This window comes from Panicum virgatum, chromosome 4K, assembly GCF_016808335.1.
Source record: "Panicum virgatum strain AP13 chromosome 4K, P.virgatum_v5, whole genome shotgun sequence".
NCBI classification, from domain to species: Eukaryota; Viridiplantae; Streptophyta; class Magnoliopsida; order Poales; family Poaceae; genus Panicum; species Panicum virgatum.
The window spans coordinates 1900057-1920744 of NC_053139.1; the positions used below are offsets into that span (position 1 = coordinate 1900057).

At 41.6% G+C, this 20688-nt stretch overlaps 3 protein-coding genes across 7 annotated transcripts; 2 read left to right on the forward strand and 1 right to left on the reverse strand.

Annotated features, from left to right (window-relative positions):
- Positions 1-1549: 1549 nt before the first annotated feature.
- Positions 1550-6681, reverse strand: LOC120702457 (LIMR family protein Os06g0128200). The gene is made up of 14 exons (XM_039986263.1): positions 5811-6681; positions 5607-5692; positions 4838-4956; positions 4558-4668; positions 4305-4403; positions 4067-4189; positions 3528-3590; positions 3391-3455; positions 3186-3295; positions 2989-3103; positions 2818-2883; positions 2314-2424; positions 2144-2210; positions 1550-2023 (listed from the first exon to the last, which is right to left on the reverse strand). Exons 1-14 carry the CDS (start codon positions 6158-6160, stop codon positions 1976-1978), a joined length of 1533 nt encoding a protein of 510 aa, XP_039842197.1. The 5' UTR covers positions 6161-6681; the 3' UTR covers positions 1550-1975.
- A 1332-nt stretch (positions 6682-8013) lies between these two features.
- On the forward strand, positions 8014-16183 carry LOC120702458 (nucleolar protein 10-like). The gene is made up of 16 exons (XM_039986264.1): positions 8014-8314; positions 8433-8531; positions 8612-8703; positions 9354-9454; positions 9778-9868; positions 10123-10181; positions 10271-10394; positions 10474-10542; positions 12147-12199; positions 12608-12716; positions 13209-13379; positions 13467-13625; positions 14094-14186; positions 14278-14454; positions 14932-15122; positions 15494-16183. Exons 1-16 carry the CDS (start codon positions 8179-8181, stop codon positions 15882-15884), a joined length of 2115 nt encoding a protein of 704 aa, XP_039842198.1. The 5' UTR covers positions 8014-8178; the 3' UTR covers positions 15885-16183.
- Positions 16184-17219: 1036 nt separating this feature from the next.
- Positions 17220-20025, forward strand: LOC120702459 (39S ribosomal protein L47, mitochondrial-like). Of its 5 annotated transcripts, XM_039986270.1 has the most exons (5): positions 17225-17352; positions 17436-17625; positions 18319-18476; positions 19627-19769; positions 19864-20025. In XM_039986270.1, exons 2-4 carry the CDS (start codon positions 17454-17456, stop codon positions 19732-19734), a joined length of 438 nt encoding a protein of 145 aa, XP_039842204.1. In that variant the 5' UTR covers positions 17225-17352; positions 17436-17453; the 3' UTR covers positions 19735-19769; positions 19864-20025. The 5 variants fall into 5 exon arrangements, with proteins under 5 accessions (XP_039842200.1, XP_039842202.1, XP_039842204.1 ...); XM_039986266.1 differs by having other exon boundaries at positions 17220-17345; positions 17435-17625; positions 19627-20021; XM_039986268.1 differs by having other exon boundaries at positions 17222-17342; positions 17435-17625; positions 19627-20021.
- The last annotated feature ends 663 nt before the right edge of the window (positions 20026-20688 follow it).

Sequence of the window (20688 nt, forward strand, 5' to 3'; positions counted from 1 at the left end):
TGAGATTTTAGAGGGAACTGATAGTTTGCGCTCCTAGTTCTCATTGATTGGCGTTTGCATAGTTGAGGTTGTCTTCAACAGTATACTAATAGGATTATTCGGTCCACAAATGCTAGGGAGGCAGTGGAGGGGATTAAAAAATAATTTTATTTCCATTTGTTCCGATCAATAGTAGCTCTTCCCTCATCATTGGCGAGGCGTCCCATACCACAGAATGTGGTACTCAATTCGTGAGCTCCCACTACCGCAGGCTAAGCTAACCCTTACATCTAAAGTCGTCTCCTCAATATAGACCGTTGATTGTCTCAGTCATGAATGAACTATTTCCAATTCTCCAGCGGTCACTATTGAAAAACATATAGTATCTATTCAACATTAGCTCTGATTTTGTCTCTATGCCACAATGTAGAAGGAAAGAAGCATTTGATTTTGTCTCCCTTGTTATGACATAGTATAAACTTTGTGGGTTTTTCAATTTGAAAGAAGTTTCATTTGTGACTCCAAGCTTGCTTTGCATGTACCTTCTATGAATCTCAGGTGTGCAATGGTAGACATTTTGAAGGCATCACTTGCTGAGTTTGCTACACATTTGTTACACTTCGTACAATGAACATCGTGCTTGGTTGAGCTAAATATTTGGTCACTATTCCCTAATTCACTACTTCAACGTTTGATTTGGCGAAAAGTATGTCTCATATCGTCTGCATCTTTCCATGTGGGAGATGGACATTTGATTTGGTCTGTCTCCTGTTCTGAAATATTGTGTGTGCACGCGTGTTTGTTGGAGACCTGATGCACTTCGTTTGGGATGTGTGTGGATGATCTATAGGCAACTTGTTCAATTCGTTCCATGTACTGATAGAAAGAATGGTCCGGATTGATAAAATTTTGTACGCAGAACTCTCTGATTTTTTTACTACTCCTGCATATCGTGAATAACTTGGAAAGACAAAATACATGCTAATCTAGGCGAGCTTGATATCCATGAGGTATTGTAACATAGTGAAATTTTCTTCAGGCTGCTGCTACTTAGTCATGCAGTCATGCTAGTTGTATTGTGCCCAGCCTGCACGTGGTCAGTTATACCATTCAGCATCATACTCTTTGCACTGGTTCAACTCAGATTTCATCCTTAGTTCGCTGCAATTTCTTCACATGCTTCTTTGGACCGACAAAACTCATCCTTTTCTTATTTAATGGCAATGCTATGTAATCACATTGTTCATGAGAATGAGCATGCACTGCTCATTCTTCTGAATTTTACATTTGTTTGAGGCGTGAAGCTTTACCAATTCTAATTTTGGACATTGGGGGCTCTGCAAATACTCTGAACCCAACTGTTTCAGCTCAACATTGGACATATTAATCTTAACTTTCCAGTTGTCAATTTTTTTTTATTTCAGTCGAGGGAAAACATGACAAGTGGGATTCAAATTGCTGAGTTGACGCAACTCAAGATTCCACTGCAAGACAGGTAAATGCTTCATAGATCGGGTTACAGCTGAAAAGCAAGCTGGGATCCCAAATTAAAGCAACAGACAAGCACACATATGATCGAGACATCATCAATACAACCTAAAACCTCGTGTTGTAATCACAGTATGATACATATAAAAGCAATGGACTGACCTAAAATAACTCCAGACACAACCAAGAAAGGAAGAATGGGGGCTACGTGGCACCCAATCACACCAAACATCTCTCAAGAATACCATCAATAATACAGACTTAAAAGAAGAGCCGATACAAGAAATGTGTGCAAGCAAAATCAATTGGTTCTACTTTTAACATCCATGTCCTTGGTGACCAACAACAGTTACCCATTCTCACCTTCCAGGTCTCATAGTTGATAATCTACACCGGTTGCAGCTCCTTGGCTCTTCAAGATGTCTTGGTTTGGTTGATCATATACAACGCTAACTGAACAAATATGATGTTGAATCCGTCAAGCTTCACTTACAGGGCAACCCACAAATCAATTTGAGATCTGGAACCTTCCTGTTGGTTTCCTCTTTCGCCATCCCTAACAAGTGTTGGGAATAACAGTTAAGCTTGCATGTTCCCCCCCAAATTTTAATGTGAATAATTAAGAACTTGATAAATCTAAAAAATAATAATTAAGAACTTGAGCAGAATGACTCACAAATATCGCATAGTAAAAGAGCGTGAGTATGGCAAGAGCAACAAAGCCATACTGGAAAATGTTGTACCTGCATACATTTGGTTAAAAATCAGAATGCATTCAAAATTTAATGTAAAACAGAAATACACAAAAGCAACAAATTTCACACTTCCATATTAGTCAAGACTTACTTGTAAAGGTACTTAATTCCACGAAGAGATTGCAATGTGTGGCCGAAGATCTCCTGAGCAGCAGTTGCTTGTGCATAGTAGGCAAAAGCTGTGGCACAGAACTGAATCACACTGCACAAAGAACAGAGAAAATATGATAAACTAAATGACAGTGATTTTATATGGCAAAAGACAACGTTAACTAAAATAGGCAATGCATACTCATGGACAGGTTATGACCTTTTTTTACACAAGGAACTAAACTGATGAAATCAACAAAATTCATGCTCATGCAGAAGTCATTTCCATCTTCAGTAACATGCAAGAACACAATAAAACCCAATATTATGTTCTTTCTGAGCATTGCACTATACTGAATATTATGTTCTTTAAATACGGAAATTCAACAATAACCATAGACACAGGGCATGCTACAAGAAATGCGATAAATATCCTTGATACTTCATAATAATTTATAAGTTACAACAGAACATGTGTGCCTAAAAGAAGGCATTGGTGGGATACCTGATGGAGCAAAGTAGAATGAGTCCAACATTAAACAGGAAGGAGTTCATTAAAGTGCCTCCCCATCTGAAATAAATTGATTAGTTTGTTAACAAGATCCATTTCTGCAGGAAATTTTTTTCCCCAAAAAAACTGCAGGAAAAAAGGGATGTTACAGTATAGGTTAGTTACTTCATCGGATGAATGGTGATGAAAACTAGTTTCAAGCCAAGCATCATCTCCCCAGCAATCACTGCAATAAGGAGATAGAAGCAGAAGAACGCGAAGGCAGCAGTCCCAAGCAGACCTGGTACATAAATCTGAAGAATGATTGGACTATTCTCCTCAGTAGCATAAATTTACAAGAATGCAAAAAGATTAGTAGATACCCCAAACATCGTCCAACTTTATGAAGACTTCATTTAGGAATGACGATAGAGGAGGATCAATCAGCAAGTATATGACGATATGTGCAACCCAAGCTATCGATATGATTAACCTGCATGCCGAACACCACTTTCAGCAGAAATTACTTGGGAAAGCGGACTAGATTAAGAAAGAAGTACCAATACAGGACAAAAAATTTACACTCACCCGACAACACCAAATATAAGTTTTCCAATGTACCCAAGGACTGTCAATGCCCAAGTAGTCTCAGCCTGTGCCAGAACAGGTGTCAAGGACAAACTTTACACACAAAACATATGGAATGAGAATTTATGTTGTGTTACCTTTTCTCCTTGAGGATACATCTCCTCCAGAGCCTTCATGTCATCTTCCAGAAGTAATAACTCCTGATGTTTAAAATAATGAACTTAGCAGTTAGTACTACTAAATACACAAAACAAGCACGACAGAACATTGGGACTAAGGTCTACTGCAATAACTAGGGACTGATAGCATTCCATATGAACACTAAACAAGCATAATGAGGCACGCATAAGGACAACAGCTCAATGGAGAATTTTTTTACTGCCAAAACACAAAAATGCAATATGGTTTCTATAATACATGTCAGATTATTATTAACCTTTTCTGTTAAGCCAATATTTGGAGTTGATATCTTTATTCTGGTTATGGACAGCTAAACAGAAGGCAGAGGCCCTCTAGAACCTATGTTGGACCATTACCAAATAAATCGCTAGGCAGTTGATCTCCTGCTCTTACTTTTTAACACAACTCCTAAAAGGTAGAAGATGGTCTTCTTTTAAGTGATAGCTAAACATTACTGATGACCAGAAAGATTATGCCATTTGGCTGGAATGTGTACCTTTTCCACAGCCTTCACATTTTTGCGCCATTTCCTGCCCTTGTTCCCGCTTCTCTCTTCTTGGTGAAGGGCTTCAGCTGCTTTCTTCAATTCTCTGGCCTTCTTTCCCAATTCAGTTGCTTCCTGCAGGACCCATATTTAAGGACATAATGATATCAAAACAACAGAAAATTTCAATCACAAGTGGAAGCAAGCATCCTTTATGGCCAGAATGCTGCATGTAAGAATGTGCGCGCACCTTTATATATTGTGAGCGTGTAATGACAGCTTTTGGACGCCGGACAAATGAGAATATAAGTCCTAATGGAAGGCAAGCAATGCCAACACCACCAAATATCTAACAGACAAACAGTGTAGTTAGCAAAACCGAAGGTAAAAAAAAAACTGATAGCATGACTACAGCAGTACTAAATGTTGAACGAACAAATGGCTCTTATTTCACATACAGTTTACAATGTCTAAAGAAATGAAAAGTTTGGAAATAAACTCACGGTGAAAAGCACAGATCCAACGATAGTAGTAAGAGCAACGACATATTCAGGGAAGGTAGCACGCATTGTCCAAGTTGTTAAAGAGCTTGAAGGTGCCGTAGAAGCCGCACACTGAAAAGACAAGACAGGAGAGGTAGGTTACAACTAGTCACCAAATCTGTATGCCTAGGAGTCCGATAAAGTGGGAAAGCTGAGAACTATGAATGCTAACAAATAGATGCAGTCAGAGACTAGTGTTCATTTATTTAGTGAGAAATAAAAGATTCCATCAATGACTAACCTGACGAGGCAATGAACTGATGCAAGGCTGACCGCTTGAGAATCCAGAAAATGAGTTTGGAAACGTCTCGACTGATGAAGATAGGTGCCTGACGGTGAAGTCCACTTTACCAACAAGTCCTGACGAACCAAAATGGAAATGGGATCATCAGCCTACTCAGGTAAAAACACAACCTAACAGAACAAAAATGTTTGATATTGTTGGAGCTTAGGAAGCTGACATCTGATAATCTCATAAAATTTGTAGCCATGATCATTCCGTACTGTTAACAATCTTTAATTCGTGCAATAGAATGTGTATGAATCTTTGATTCGTTCAATAGAATGTGTATGGAAGGTAAGGTTTTCATCAAAGCATGTCCTTGCCTGCAGTTTGGAAAACCAGACGAGACAAGGTGGCTATCTAATTTCAACAACACACAGTGCAGTTATTAAAAAAAATTGCATAGTTCTAAACTAAGCTCAAGAAGCATAAGAAGGATCAGCCTAACAAGTTAGCAACAAGACAAACTCAATTCCAGATCTAAGCAGTGCGAGCACTGCAGCTGTGATTACTCATGAAAAAAAACGATGATAGCTTGCAGATTTCACTTCAATTCAGACCCAAACGCGAGGAAACACTGGAATCGGACTCAAGAATCAGGCAAAAGATGCCACATTTTTTAAGTGAACTAAAACGGTATTCAAAATCCCACTCCATTCTTCGACAAATCAGACGAGGATTCTAGGGCGAGAGAGAAATGAGGAAGCTTGGATTGATCCGCACGCACCGTATAGGATGCCAAGTACAAGGCCACAAACCACCGCGGACGCAACGACCCATATGAGCGCGGTCCTGAGCCTCTTCCCCACAGACCTGCAGACGACAGCAAGGCGGATCCAATCAGCGGGAAGCTTCAGTCTTTTGGAAGAGTACAAGGAGAGGAGGAAAACCCTCATCCCCATTTCTGAAAGAGGAAGAGAAGACGCCGCACTTGTCCTGGTCGCCCTCGTAGTAGAACATCGCGAAGGGTATGACGAGGAAGACGAGGACGGCGTCGACGATGTAGACGACGAGCCAGAGCGTCTTCATGGGGAGCGTGAGGCTGCAGGCGCCGTTGTAGACGGCCTTCCGGCAGGCCTGGCGGTTGGCGACGTCGGCGGGGAGCATGAGGATGGAGAGGACGGCGACGGTGAGGCCGAGCACGACGACGAGCTTGGGGAAGTAGGCCTGGTTGGCGTCGTCGGGGTGCTGGTAGTTGACGAGCAGGTAGACGCTGACGAGCAGCACGAGCACGCTGACCACCACCGCCACGATCACCAGCGCCAGGTTGAAGTCCCCCATCGCCGCCGGATCTCGGCGGGCCGCGGGCGGGCGGTCACTCAATCACAATCACTAGGGTTCGGCCGTGTTCCGCCCCCTTGCTCCGGCGCCGAGCGGCGGGGGGGCCACCACCGGCGAGCGGGATCTGGCGGCAGCGCCGGGGGAGCGCGGCGAGGGAGACGGTGGGAGGGAGGGAGGGTGGGAGCTGGGGTGGGAGGGAGCCGAGGCCGAGGCGGCGGGTTGGGTGCGGTGGGTTGACGACGCCGATGGGGAAAGGGACGGGGGCGAGACTGAGCAGGAGGGCACAGCGTGGGCTAGGCTGGCGAGCAGCGCGAGGCGGCCGGCCGGCTCGGCTCGGGCTCGCTTCGGTTGGGTTGGGTTGGGTTCGGCTGGGTGGTGCCGTGGTGGGCGGCGGCGGCGGCGGGCGCGGGCTGGCGCGACGCGACGGACGACGGGTGGTTAACGGGTTGGGAGTTGGGAAGCGTACTCCCCTCCCCGCGTGGCTGGGCACAGCCAGCGCCCAGCGGTGCAGGGTCTCGTCTGGAGTTGGCATGTTTGTGCTCGGATTTGGACTTTTGGGAGGTCCAGCGCGGTTGGTGATGGCAGGTGAGGGCGTTGCTTTCAGTTCAAGTCTTGGAAATTTCATTTTTTTTTTCTTCAGATGAACTCTCTCTCACAGTCTCCCAGCGCTTGGTTTATCACATCAGCTGTCGACAACTAAATTGCCACCCCCTTGTGAACAGCTAGGAGGATCCATGAGACCATGACCGGGGCAGATGGCTTTGGGGTGCCATGGGGGCCCCTTAGCGGATAGCTTAAACAATCATCCCAACGCGGGAATGTCCAGTTTCTCCTTGTCTGTTTCAGAACATGTAAACAACGCACAATCATATGGGGCTACAGCAGGTTATGAGGACCGGAAGTGCATGTGGGGGGCAGATAAATCTGCAAGCTTGGATTTAGACTGTTGTGTATCTGCATTACGAGGATTCAGGTAAAAAAAAAAAGGATCAGACAACTCAAAGAAGAATACTCTACCCTGCACCGCCCCCTTGAACCCCCCCCCCCCCCCCCCCCCCCGCCCTTGCTTCCTGGATTCTTTACCTGTTCGGTTTGCCGATGGTACCAGTCGCAGCTGGGGCTGGTGACCGTTGTCTCTCTGAGTCACTGTAGCTACAGTGCAAATCAGCCACTCTTCTTTTCACCTTTTTCCCGAACGAAGATCGTCAACAATGTACAAAATGCTGACCAATAGGTCCTTTCCTACAGAACTCAGCTTCTGATTCGGCCCAAACGGAGTTGCAGGTGGGGTGGATAGAAACTGACGAGAGCACCGGTCTTCTTGTCATCGGTGAACTCGCCGGCGGCGTGGCATCCATGGCAAATGCCGGTGTTCTCTGCACGGGCAACACAGATTGCAGAGTTGCTCTCCTGTTCAGCACCCTTCTGTGACTCTTAACTGTGAGCCGTAATAACTTCGCCGCTCAGAGCTTGAGCTGACCGTGAGACCGGCGTGCATGGCGGCCGGTCACGAGCCTATCCTATCCACTCATGCGTCGTGCATTCAACAAAGTCACGAAGACGAAGATAGAAGAACAGAAGAAATTGGGAGTAGAGTGAATGAAGAAAAAAAAAAGGTAAAAAAAATCAAGAAACCAGGAGCTCATAGAATGATGGCATCATGAAACAGGCCCATCGCACAGAACTCATGGGCCGAGAACTAATAACAGCCCACAATTATAGCGCTAGCAACACCAAGCCCACGACTGCAGTCCACAGACCATCCAACGGTTGGAAACCGCGATCCGACGGCTGCGGAAGCTCTCGCCGCGCCGCCGCCTCCCACCAGTCCGTTGCACAAGGGCAGAAGCCTGCGCGGGCACCACCACACCCAGCGACAGCCGCCGACTCTGTTCTGCCCCTCTCCTCTCCCTCCAAATTCCTTAAACCCTAGCAGCGGCGCCCGCCACCGCGACGGCGCCGTCGACGACGACGAGGAGGAGGAGCGCGGGTGTAGGGCTCCGGCGACTTCTCTGAGCATGGCGGCGAGCCATGGCGCGGGGACGCTCAAGTCCACCTCCATCAACGGGGTCAAGCTCTACTCGCTCACCGGCAACCGCTACGTCGCCCCCTGGGTTCTCGCCAAGAAGAAGCGCGCGCTCCGCAAGGACCAAGGTGCCTCCCCACACCTCCGCTCCTCGAGTGTTCGTCATTGGTGGTGGGGGGATTAGCGCGGGAAGTTTTGCGATCGTTGTTGATTAATGGCGCCTCTTGCTTTGTTATCTGGTTTTAGAGTATCAGCGGAGGTTGGATTTGATCCATGACCTGAGGTTTGAGACTGCCACCACCAAGATCAAGTTGACGCCTGATGACCAGTTCGTGATCGCCTCAGGTGTGTTTAGCTTAATGGCTATGGTTAGCTTAACGTACTCCTAGGTAATGCGGCACACTTATGTGTCTTATGTGCTATAGGTATCTACCCCCCGCAAGTTAAAGTCTATGAGCTGAAGGAATTGTCCATGAAGTTTGAGAGGCACATGATTTCAGAAATTATAAATTTCCAGGTACCACTAGTGAAGCACATATATTTTACTATTGAACAATGCCTTGTCATACACCGATACACCATTCCAGAATTCACAGACTTTCTTGTTGATTCATAGTTGATAATTCATCATTATCATGCAGTTGGCTGCTTTGATAATTAGTTGATTTCCATGAGGTTTGTCTATGTTCAATTTGTATTTATGCTCTACTTATTCTGGTCATTCTACTGTTTACCTTTTGACCATACAATTCCTCTGTGAGTCCATTCCATTAATTTTGGTGGTTTGACTCCATCCCTCATGCTTATACTAATAATTGACTTTTGTGGGATGCATTTCCACAAACCAAACACCCCATAACTTCACCAGCCTATACATTCCTTCATGTTCTTTGTCGATTGTTTCCTCATAACCACATTCTTTTTCTGCACCAGACACTACTCGGGATTTGGGAATATAGTGGTGGTTTTCAATTTCCCTATAAACATGTAATTTTATATACTGAGGGATGGCAAAGGAGAAACATGGCTTGTTATATAGTGCAAGGGAGTTAGTGTTATATATTATTGGTTGATGCATTCACATGAGAAAAACTTCTTAAAATCTTCTAATATACTTATGGATGCTCACCTTTGTTCCCTAACAAGCTTGCTTGTTTCTTTCTTTAGATCCTTGGTGATGACTATTCCAAACTTGCGTTTTTGTGTGCTGATCGTTCTGTAAATCTGCATGCAAAGTATGGAAGCCATTATAGTTTGAGAATTCCAAGGTTAGAATGACTGCTAGCGTACTTTTGTTTCATATATGACTCAGTCTTATCTATGTATTTGTCATTTAGTTCCACACGCTGTGCAGTCATAACATATGCTTGTCACCTATGTGGGTATCTTTAGGAAAATATTAGTTATTTTAGCATTAAAGGATAATTTATATTAAGTTAATACATAGTGTATTTGTTCTTATACTCTGATCCTAAACATAGAAGTCTGTTGTTTGATGAATACTAGAGAATCAATAAAAAAAAGTTATAGACATGCCTCATCCAAATTTCAATCTTACATATTTTGAATGTCCATAATGATTTAATGACAGAATGGGAAGGGACATGGCCTACGATTGCTGGTCTTGCGATTTGCTATGCGCTGCTTCATCACCAGATTTGTACAGAATCAACTTAGAGCAGGTCTACTTTCAGTACTTAATTATTCATGTATTTGATTAGTTTTTTATTTGAACGGTGTATTTGATTAGTTCGTTTATCTTATAGTGATTCAGCAAAATATCATATTTGTGGTGATATTAATTCTGTTACACATTCCTTCTGTTGGTTTAAATAGTACACATAACCATAATGATGCTTTTTTTTTCTTGTTATTTGCTTTCAGTCTTGCTAGATCAAATACTTATATTTGCACATTTTGTATGCACTTCTTGCAGGGACGATTCCTTGCTTCTCTTTCGTCCCAATCGCCTGCAATAAATGTGGTTACACGAAGGTAGTCACTCTTTATTAACTTTACATGTCTTGCAAGTGACATGAATATCAGGTATCGTTAACTTCTTAATTTTCTTGTGGTGCTCACAGTAAGGTCCATGGGCTTGTCGCTTGTGGTGGTGAGGATGGTGTGGTTGAGTGCTTTGATATGAGGAAAAGGTCTTCTGTTGGCAGAATTAATATTCCAGCTGTTTCTTCTGAAGATTATGGTCAGGTATCAGTTTATTTCTTTAATAGCAGGTAGCACAGTGATGTTTTTTTTTTGGCAACTGGTCTGACGTTTGAAACTGCAGGAGGTCACATCTTTGCAATTTGACGAAGATCAAGGATACCTTATGGCATTAGGGAGCAGTACAGGAAAGGTAGGGTTTGTCATTACCTGATTTCTTGTTTGATTTCCCCTTTTCCATGTGCCTAGTTATTTTCCCTGAGTGTCAATCATGTAGTTTTTATTATATTCACTACCTCCTGTTAGAGTTAAGAAAGTTTGGTGTTTTGCAATATGCTCAGTAAATTTTACAGTATTTCTGTCGTTTATGTGGCTCACTTCATCTATATCTGTTTTCTGCTCTGAATTTATGCAAATAACACTTCTTCTATTCTGCACAACTGATCATGGTAGCTACTCTCTCCATCCCAAAATAAAGGTGCACATCTATTTCAATATTCAATCTTCACAGTCTTTCCAACAATTAGTCTAACAATATGAAAAAATTTGCACAAAAATGGTTATGGTTTACATTTTAAATACTTTCTAATGATCAACTCATTATTGCCACGAATGGTCTAAGAGAAATTAGTGGTCAAAGTATGCTCTTGTAGACTGTGCCAGTTCAAACGATTCCTTATATTGTGGGACGGAGAGAGTACTTGGTTTGTCCTTCTGTAACTTCAGCCAAAATTCGTCCATGATTATTGTGGTAGCAGTTTATATGCTATTGCATGTTTGGTACTAAGTTTTTTCTTAAGTTACACTATGTTGCAGTGTTCCATCAGTTGGATAAGAAAATTTCATGGGTCACGGACTAATAACTTTTGCTAAAGGAGTAAAAAGGATTAAGAATTGTGCTAGCAGTTTATATGCTATCATACAATTTGCTTTGTGAGGTTTGCCTCGTTGCTTGTTGGTGATTAAGAATTTGGCTTGGTCATCTGAGCTGTTATAAGTCCACGTACTGGAACCATGACCTAGGCTATCAGTCTGCTTTACTATTACTTCTACTGCTAATTCCTATCTTTGCCTTTTTATTCTTTTTTTGGGCTCATGTTGGATTTCTTCTGAAGTCTGTCCCAACTCAATTTCGTGGATAAAAGACTAAGTTGTTGTTGTTGATCGTCTGAGATGTTACTGGTAATTCAGACAATAGTTGTCCAGGCCGTCCTACTTGAGCCGAATATTCAATACAGAACTGGAAACTTTAGGGTGTGTTTGGATATTCTGCTAGAACCGATCTAATCTTGCCTAGCCAGGTTTCGTGTTTGGAACTGCCAAAAATTCCACGGGTAAGCTAGCATCACAGACAAGGAAAGCCTTGCCCAGTGCTGAGAACCAACAGTCTGTGTCATGGGTGTTGTGCCCAGGATTGCCCAGCCTGGGCTGGCGTGAACAGTACCCGCGGTATTGTACCAGCCAAGCATAGCAAGACTTGGCTGAAAATCCAGATTTGTTTTGACGACAGATTGAGTACTCAAATAATGACCTTGTTTACTCTCTGCATCATCTAGTTTTGGTTTCGGAGAAACTACTGTTACATCAAACAAAACTGCATATGGAAGTTTTATGCTTTTACCACCTCTGATTTACTCAGCAGTATGAAGTTTGCTAATCTTGTTGTGTTTACATATCTTTTTGTGTACAAAAAACAAGATATTTATCATTTTATTATTATTATATCTTCATGACAACCAAGTCTTTAAAAAATATGATTTATATTAAATACACAAACACTTTTGTGATTTTCTGCAGATATCAATATATGATTTGCGCATGTCTTCTCCTCTGCTAGTTAAGGATCACATGTAAGTTCTGTATTTCCTCATATGAAGAAGACTTTTCAATTGGTGCTCATCAAAATTTGGTTAAACCATTTTCATAGGAATTTCATCTTGCTAGATGGGGACTTCCTACTTTATTTGTTCATTACAAACGGAATCATACCTTTTCTGGTTACCCCTTTCTCATATCATGTCATTCTGGCCACGTTCCACCCTTTGTCTCAATTCTATTATAGAACTCCCACACCTATTATAAGGTTTTTGAAACTGTATATTCTGTACTAATCTGGGTCTTGCAACTCTGAATATGATAACCTGTAAACAAAGGGGTCAAATCTCTATTGCATACGAAATGTAATCGATAGTCGAATGATTCTTGAGTTATATTGTACTTTTCGCTGACCATGTCGTTAATATTGTTTTCTATTTCAGGTACAGTAGTCCAATACTAAATATCAAGTGGCACCAGACACTTAATTCTACTGAGCCTAAACTTATCACCGCTGATAAGCACATAGTGAGAGTTTGGGATCCTAATACGGTGAGCTCTTTCTTTTCCAAAAACTTGTCTTCTTATTTCATGGGTGCTTGCACAACCACATCAATGTTGATATGAGTTGAAGCAAACTAAAACTAACATTCTATTTTAATGCAATGGTAGCACAGCGATAAGAACACTGACCTTTTTTTATATAGTTCTATCCTTGCTTGACCCTTGCTTTTAGCTCAGTTTGTGTGGACTTGGGAACTCACATTTCTTAGATAAGCGGATAAGCCAAATAGTGTTATTTTAGAAATCAACATTCATGCCAAGGGATGTTTCAAAAGATGTATGACCTTTTGAACTATGATCATAATATGCCATGCTATTTTAAATAACATCAATGTTCATGGGCTGTCATAGTCCATTATGAACTTCATAGTTCATTAACTTAATATTTCTTTGGTGGAATTCATTTCTGTATGACTTCCCAATACACATTTTCATGGTTTGATGTCCCTTGATGGTTGATGGCTTCAATCTTTTTTGCAGGGAAATAACATGACTAGCATTGAACCAGACGGTGGTGCTATCAATGATGTCTGCATCTTCCGGAATAGTGGTTTAATGCTATTAGCTCTGGATAATAGCCAGATACCTGCCCACTTTATTCCTGCACTTGGCCCTGCTCCAAAGTGGTGCTCACATCTTGATAACCTAACTGTGCGTAAAACTACCTCAATCGGTTTGTGGTGGTTATTTTTTTGTAATCTTTGGCTAAACATTTTGTTATTTGCATCACTTATATAGGAGGAGATGGAAGAGAAAGCAGATAGCACGGTGTATGATGAGTACAAGTTTCTGACTAAAGAAGAGATGGAGCGACTGAATCTTACTCCATACATTGGCACCAATGCTGTAAGAGTACATTTACATGGATTTATCGTACGTTATGAACTATATAAGAAGGTAAAACTGGTTTCTCACATACATACTTTATTTGAGTTCTTTTTTCTTTAGAATGTTTGTATATTTATTTAGTTTTTTATGGATTTATATATCCTAGTGTTGTAATGTACATTAACTAGGAAATTGAAATAGATTTGAAGCATTTGTAACTTGAAGGGCATTTTTCTTTTGTGAATGTACTAGTTCTTTCTTCATTTCTTTGTAATATGAGTCTCCGTTGAATACTGACTGAGTACAGCCATGATCTAATTCTTGAAATCACTTGAAGGGAAAGCTCATAAATGCATTGGATGGTTTAAGTGCATGGGTGTGCTTAAGTTGTACTCTCAAGTACTGCTACACGTATAGTTATTTATCTAACTGTATAGTTGAAGTTCATCATGGACTGTAGTTTGTTTCTGTATGGTCAGATGGGTTAATGAAAAGACAATTGAGACATGTATTTACTAGTATTCTACTTCTTTGCAGCAACGGAGAGAAGTTGATCCTGTTGAGCATGAGGCTCTTATAGCAGAGATGAAGAAAAAGAAAATAGATGCCCAGAGAAAATCTCGAATAACGGTATGTTTGGTCCCCTGCTTATTTTTAATATAATCTCAATATCACAACTCTGATGAACATCATTTTTTTTTCTTTCTTTTTTCTCATGCAGCAAGTAGTCAAGATACCAAAGGTTAATAGGCAGATTTTGGACAGTATAATTGAAGAGGAAACAAATGCTGATATGGAGAATGCTGATAAATCAAGTAAGAAGAAGAAGGAAAGAAGACTTAAAGGTTATAAGGATCTATTAGTAGATGAACGGTTCAAAGAAATGTTTGAGAATAAGGTGGGGACTCTACTTGCTGTTATATTAGATTGTAGATGGATTAGTGCTGTCCTTTTCTGTCAGTAATGTATGGCATATTTTAATTTGGTAGTAGTATATGAAAATAAATTCCAATACATACTTAATCCAAACCTGACTTGTGTGTCCAAATGCTTGTGTGGTGATACATCTGTTTCTTGTAGCGTGTGAATCTTTTGGGTCCACATTCTTGCTAGTGTTTATGATAACCTTAGCTCCCTTGGAGCTGTGTTTAGAGCACTTGTTTTGTTCCTTATCCATAGCTACCTGTCTATGAGAACTAAATGTGGAGAGATTTCAGCTGTAATTAGCTATATTGTGTATCTAACCTCTTATGGTGGCCCACTACAGCTTGAATCTTGACCTACTCATGATCTTTAATCTTCTATGATTTTGTAAGCTAATTAATGCTAAATTACGATGGTAGTTGATTTCTAACTCCATTGATCTTATGAGCAGGATTTCCAAATTGATGAACAATCAAAAGAATATCTTGCACTTCATCCTCAAGCGGCTACAAAGGAGCCACGCTTAATTGAAGAGCACTTTGAGAGTGTTAGTGAAGATGAGAAACAATCAGATGCTAGTGCATCTGATGCATCAGGAATGTCCGATAGTGACAATGACATGCATACTTCAAAGCGTGTAAGGTAAGCTACATCATTTTGGTGAACTGAACATGTGACACGAAGTTTTCAGATTTTATTGTGTGCATATGTACTAATGTGGCATGATGCCTTCTTAACCATCCCATTTGATGTATGCTGGGTGCATATTTTTTTTATTTTTTATGCTGTATGAGAGCAAAAAGCTTTATTTATTATATAAACATCTGTCTTGCTTCAAGGTTGTGCATTTCTGAACTGTTTGGCTCATGGCTTCTTATTGCACTTTTAAAATCAGTGGCTCTTTCCTTCCTACTGCATTTGCAAAATAAGGGGCTAGCATCTGAAGTTGCATTTGATGTGCATTCTATTTTACTTGTACATCAAAGATGTTCTTATTGCTTTCTATGCTTCAGGTTATATGAAGTCAAGGATGAACGACACGCTGAAGCATTTCTAAAGAGCGTCTCCCTATCTAATGAGGATGCTGTTCCCCTAGAGGATAGGATAGCTGCTCTGGAAAAGAAACAGAACTCCAAAGCGCTTGATGCGGTCAAGTATGGACCTGGTGGTTCAAGAGAGATCTCATTCATCTCTAGAAGTGGAAGAAGGCACAAGGAAGAATTACCTAGCGATGATGAAGGACCAAAGGATTTCAAGAGGCGAGGCGTACAATCCCTGGGGTTGAAGCAGGGCAAAGCTGAGTTCTATATGTTTGGTGGAAATCGTGGCAGAGGAAGGGGTGGCGCCAGAGGGAGAGGTGGTCGTGGGAGAGGCGGCAGAGGTAGGGGCAGGGGCAGAGGATGAGCTAATTTGGTCTCGAGATGATTTTGGTAAACGTAGAAATGGTGATATTTCCCCTGAGTTTACTCACACAAGTCTAAAATGTGCTGAGATGTTGTAATCCATTGCAAGAGTACAAACTGACCGTACACGCCGTGATTCTAAAGTGTATTCCATTACAATGGGCAAGAGCTATAGCAGTGTGTACGGTGCATCAAAATTTTGTAGGCAGAGAAGTTTGTAAGATAATTTAATTCCTCTTCTGATCAATCTTGTAATGGATTTGCCTCGTAAAAGAGATGCACTGTCTGGGTATGATATGACCTTGGATTTATTTTAGGAAAAAGTTAAATTTATTCCTCACAGCTATAGCCAAAGTCTGGATAATCTCTGAAACTGTAACTTGCTTCAATTTACCCTTTAAATTATGTCATTTAATTTATTTTACACTATAATATAATATAATTTATTTATTTTTGTTTCTCCACACACAAGTTAAATTTTAATTTTAAATTTTCAGGGTAATAATGGACATCACAATGCATATTTAAAAAATATTATAATTTTTTCCATTAGTTTTCACATAATTTTGAACTTCAATTTATTATTAAATATCCTAACCTATCGAATTTTTGATAAAAAAAATTATGGTCTATATTTCTAACTTGCGTTATGGTGTGTACTATTATCTTATAAATTTTCAACTTAACAATCTACGTATGCATGGAGAAATGAAAAAGTCAAATTATATTAGGATGTAATTTGAACTAAATGGTATAGGTTGTGGGGTAAAATGAACCAAACGATAGTTTAGATGTTATCCAGACTTTAGTTATAGTTAAGTTGAGTAATTTGAGATTTTTTTCCTTTACTTTACTAGGTGAGGGAACAATTCTAGCAATTTTTGTTTTTGCCAAAATTGTGCTATGATAGGGCGATAGGCTCCAAAGAGATAATCGACGTGTTAGTTGTGGGTCAATGTTCACGACGTGTTTTTCATGCCACGCAGCCAAAAATATTTATAATCCAAAAAAATATGAATACAAATGTGGGCCACCGGATCAATATCTAAAAAAATAGTGCTGAGAGAGTGGAAGAGGAAATTTGTAAAAGTGTGATTACTTAATTCAAGGACGAATGGTTAATTGTAAAGTTATTCTCTTCTCATGCTCTTTAGATATTAATTCGGTGGCTCAGGTTGAAGTTTGCATCATTTCTACAGAAAAGTTAATTTGCACATAATACGATCTGGTGGTTGTTTACAGTTCGACATGTTTTCGTCGCATTCCATTGATCACCCGAAGCGACGTCAGAGGGCAACGATTCAGGAAAAAAAAAAGAGAGGGAGGGCAAGAGAAGTGGGTCCACACCGTCAGTGTCTTACTCCCACACCCGTCAGCATTTCCAAGCGAAAACCCTCTCGCATCTAAACCCTTCCCCCACCTCTCCCGCGGATCACTCGCCGCCGCCGCCGCCGCCGCCGCCGCCGCCGGTATCTCACTCGCGACTCGCCTCCCTCCCTCCTCGGATCGAGCTCTTCGCGTGTCCAGATTCCCTGATCCGCTGTGCTGTCAGGACACCGCCGCCGCCGTGATGCTGTCCCTGTCGAGGGCTCTCGGGCGGCGGCTCTTCTCCTCCGCCGCGGCGGCGTCCGAGTCCGCCGCGGCCGCGTCGACGTCGGCGGTGAGGAAGGCGCAGAACCCTCTCGAGGAGTTCTTCGAGGTCGATCGGAGCACCGAGGAGGACAAGCCCCGTCCCCACTACGGTACCCATTCTCTCCCCGACCTCCGCCGCTCGCACCTCTAGTTCTGTTGCGGCTCGCAGATTCGCTGCGGATAGGGATAGGTACGGAGTGTTCGTTGATTGGTAGTGGTTAGCGTCAGATGGTCGAGGAAACCATCCCAGTGATTGCGTTGGAGAGCGTGATGTCGATTGGAGCGCAATTTTGCCCCTGATATGAGTTCAGATTATCCAAAACTCATTTGCATATCCACAGCGCTGCATACTCGGCTGTGATTCTACATCTGAATCTCGAGTTGTAAGCCCGATTTAGGATTAGGGTAGTATGTGTGCTTCCATTTATTCCTTTCGTAAACAGTAGACACAACTAAAGATCGAGTTCCCAAACTTGTGTGTACTGTAGCCAGATGGGCTTTCTTTTCTATGGGGCCAATTATTGGCTGCTGTTGCTTGTGTACATGAAACACTTAACGGTATGAGCATATCAGCACGTAACACACAGGATTTCTTCAATTGCAATACTGAAATGTCTGTACCCTACCCTATTGCCTTCATACTGCATTACTACACATGTAAATGTTGACAAGTGAGTCTTATGGCCGTTTTCGTTTCATAGCATTAGTATTTTGCATTTGTTTCTGCACATTTTTGTTGTTTAAACACTGTACTACTCTGCAAAGCTTAATGCTGTTCACCTTTTTGTTTCATTAATTGGTAGGTCGTAGTTGGAAGGCTTCTGAATTGCGCCTAAAATCTTGGGATGATCTTCAGAAGCTTTGGTATGTTCTTATGAAGGAAAAGAACATGCTTATGACCCAGCGACAGATGCTGCATGCAGAGAACTTGCGTTTTCCAAATCCAGAGCGTATTTCCAAGGTATTTGACTGCCACTGATTGCACAGTTCCTCGTGAAAGTAACTACACACTATCTATGCCCTCATTTCTGCATAATCATGTTGATGTCATGCACAAAAATAGTTGAATGAGCTTTGGTTTCATCAAATAACGATGCCATGCTTTGTAAAATGATAGTTTGTTTAATCTGTTGGTGGGGAGCCATGTCTATGGGCATGCATTTTTTTAGTGTATCAAAGGTGTTTTTACTTTACAAATTTTTTTTTTTTGAAGAGATTGCGGGAGCTCCGCTTTGTCATTTAAGTAGGGAGAAGAGAGCAAAGTCCAGAGAGCTTACAAAGTCGATGTTACATAAAAGGAAAAAACTCGTACACTAAGAAAGACTGAACTAGACATTGAAAGAAGATACATCCAGCCTCCCGCAGGCCAAACTCCTGCAAAGCATCTCAGTCTTGATCTCATGGAACACTTCAACCGGTGACATTGCTTTTTGCTCGAAAACTCGCTTGTTTCTTGCCTTCCAAATATTCCATGCAGTATAGATCATCAAAGCCGCCTTGAGTCGCTATCTTGGTTTTTCTGGCCTTGTCTTCTTGGTTTCTTTTGCTTGGTTATTGTTTACATTGGGATTTCACTTTCACGAGTTCAATAGTTATTAGCAACACTAACTGTGGTTATGGCTTTACAACTATAAAGTATAGTAAACACTGTTTTCCTTATTGATCCTATTCAATCACTCCAATACATTTGACTAAATTGAGTAGGTTCTCTTTATATTTTGTGTGCTACTGAATATTCTTGAAACGGGTTATCTAATAGCTGAACCTTTATATAATGCATACCTAAAGTTTATATGTTAAAAGACAGTGGCTTCATAATAAACTAAAAGTTGTGTTCTCTTTAGTTGTGATGTGGATTTCCTCTCATCACTTTAAATTCCAGCATGTGTTTCATATTCCATACCATTTCTTTTTCTATATTTGCTCTTGAACTTCAACAATGTACCAGCTAACATGGAAATCAACTCCCCTCACACCCCCTACACTGTTGTTGCTGATACGATGTGGATTCTTCTCATCATTGTACATGCCAGCATGTGTTTCATCTTCCATGCCCTTTCTTTTTCTACATCTGCTCTTGAACTTGGCATTTTTGGTTTGCATAATTTCAGGTGAAGAAATCAATGTGCCGGATAAAGCATGTCTTGACTGAGAGGGCCATAGCTGAGCCTGACCCAAGGAGGTCAGCAGAAATGAAGCGGATGATCAACGCCCTCTGATTCACTCACATGCTTTCCTGTGAGTGAGACTAAAGGTTGAAAGGATAAGTAGCACTTAGAAAGATTTACTTGGTTGTGTTGTATGTTTCTATCCTATAAGACGCGTAAGACCAAAATCCTTTTTTTCATGACCCTGGTACGCCTGCAACCCGCCTTGCTGACATTAACATCTCGGTTCCAATAATTGAGCTTTATGTAATGTGATATTGATACACATTTCACATTTGTGCCTCATTTTTGCTGTCAATGCAACTGCTCATTTGAGCAGCAGTCCTTAAGCGTATTCCCCCATTCAATCTTCAGGAGCAATACATAGTTTTGCTGATGAGTGATTCGATGACGAGGATTTCAGTGGTTCAGTGGGGACACTGATCGTTTTCTGTTGCAATAATTATAGTGATTATTAGCACTGCAGAAACGGGTTGGCAGTCCCATGAAACCATGTTGCTGTCTGACGTCCGGTTGGTAGTTCCGGCAGAATTGGTTGGGGCTACGTATTTCACGAAAAGCATTTGCTCTCAAGTCTCAAACCATGGACGAGGGATTCCATTCCAGCGGAAGCATTGCCCGCGGTTTTCATGCTGGTGCGGTAATCATTGTTGCATTCTGCCTGCCAAGAGGTGTTGATGGCAGGCACTAATGAATTCTAGCGGATATGCCACTATTCTCATTTGGATTTTAGAATAGCCTACTTGCAAGTATACATGGCTACATGCATGTCAGTGAGACATGAATGAGGTATGGATTGCCATGTCCAGTGGCATCATCATGTGTCCTCGGATCGGATCTGCCATAGCATAGGTCTAGAAGATCGCATCTCGGCTAAGGTTCGCCGCATGAAACCAAGTCATCTCGAGCCATTACTGACGAGGCATTGCTGATGACCGGCGAATTGGTTGGTCGGCCGCCGGCTTTGAAAACACGCGGCCGTCAAATAAAGTGCATGCCGTAATG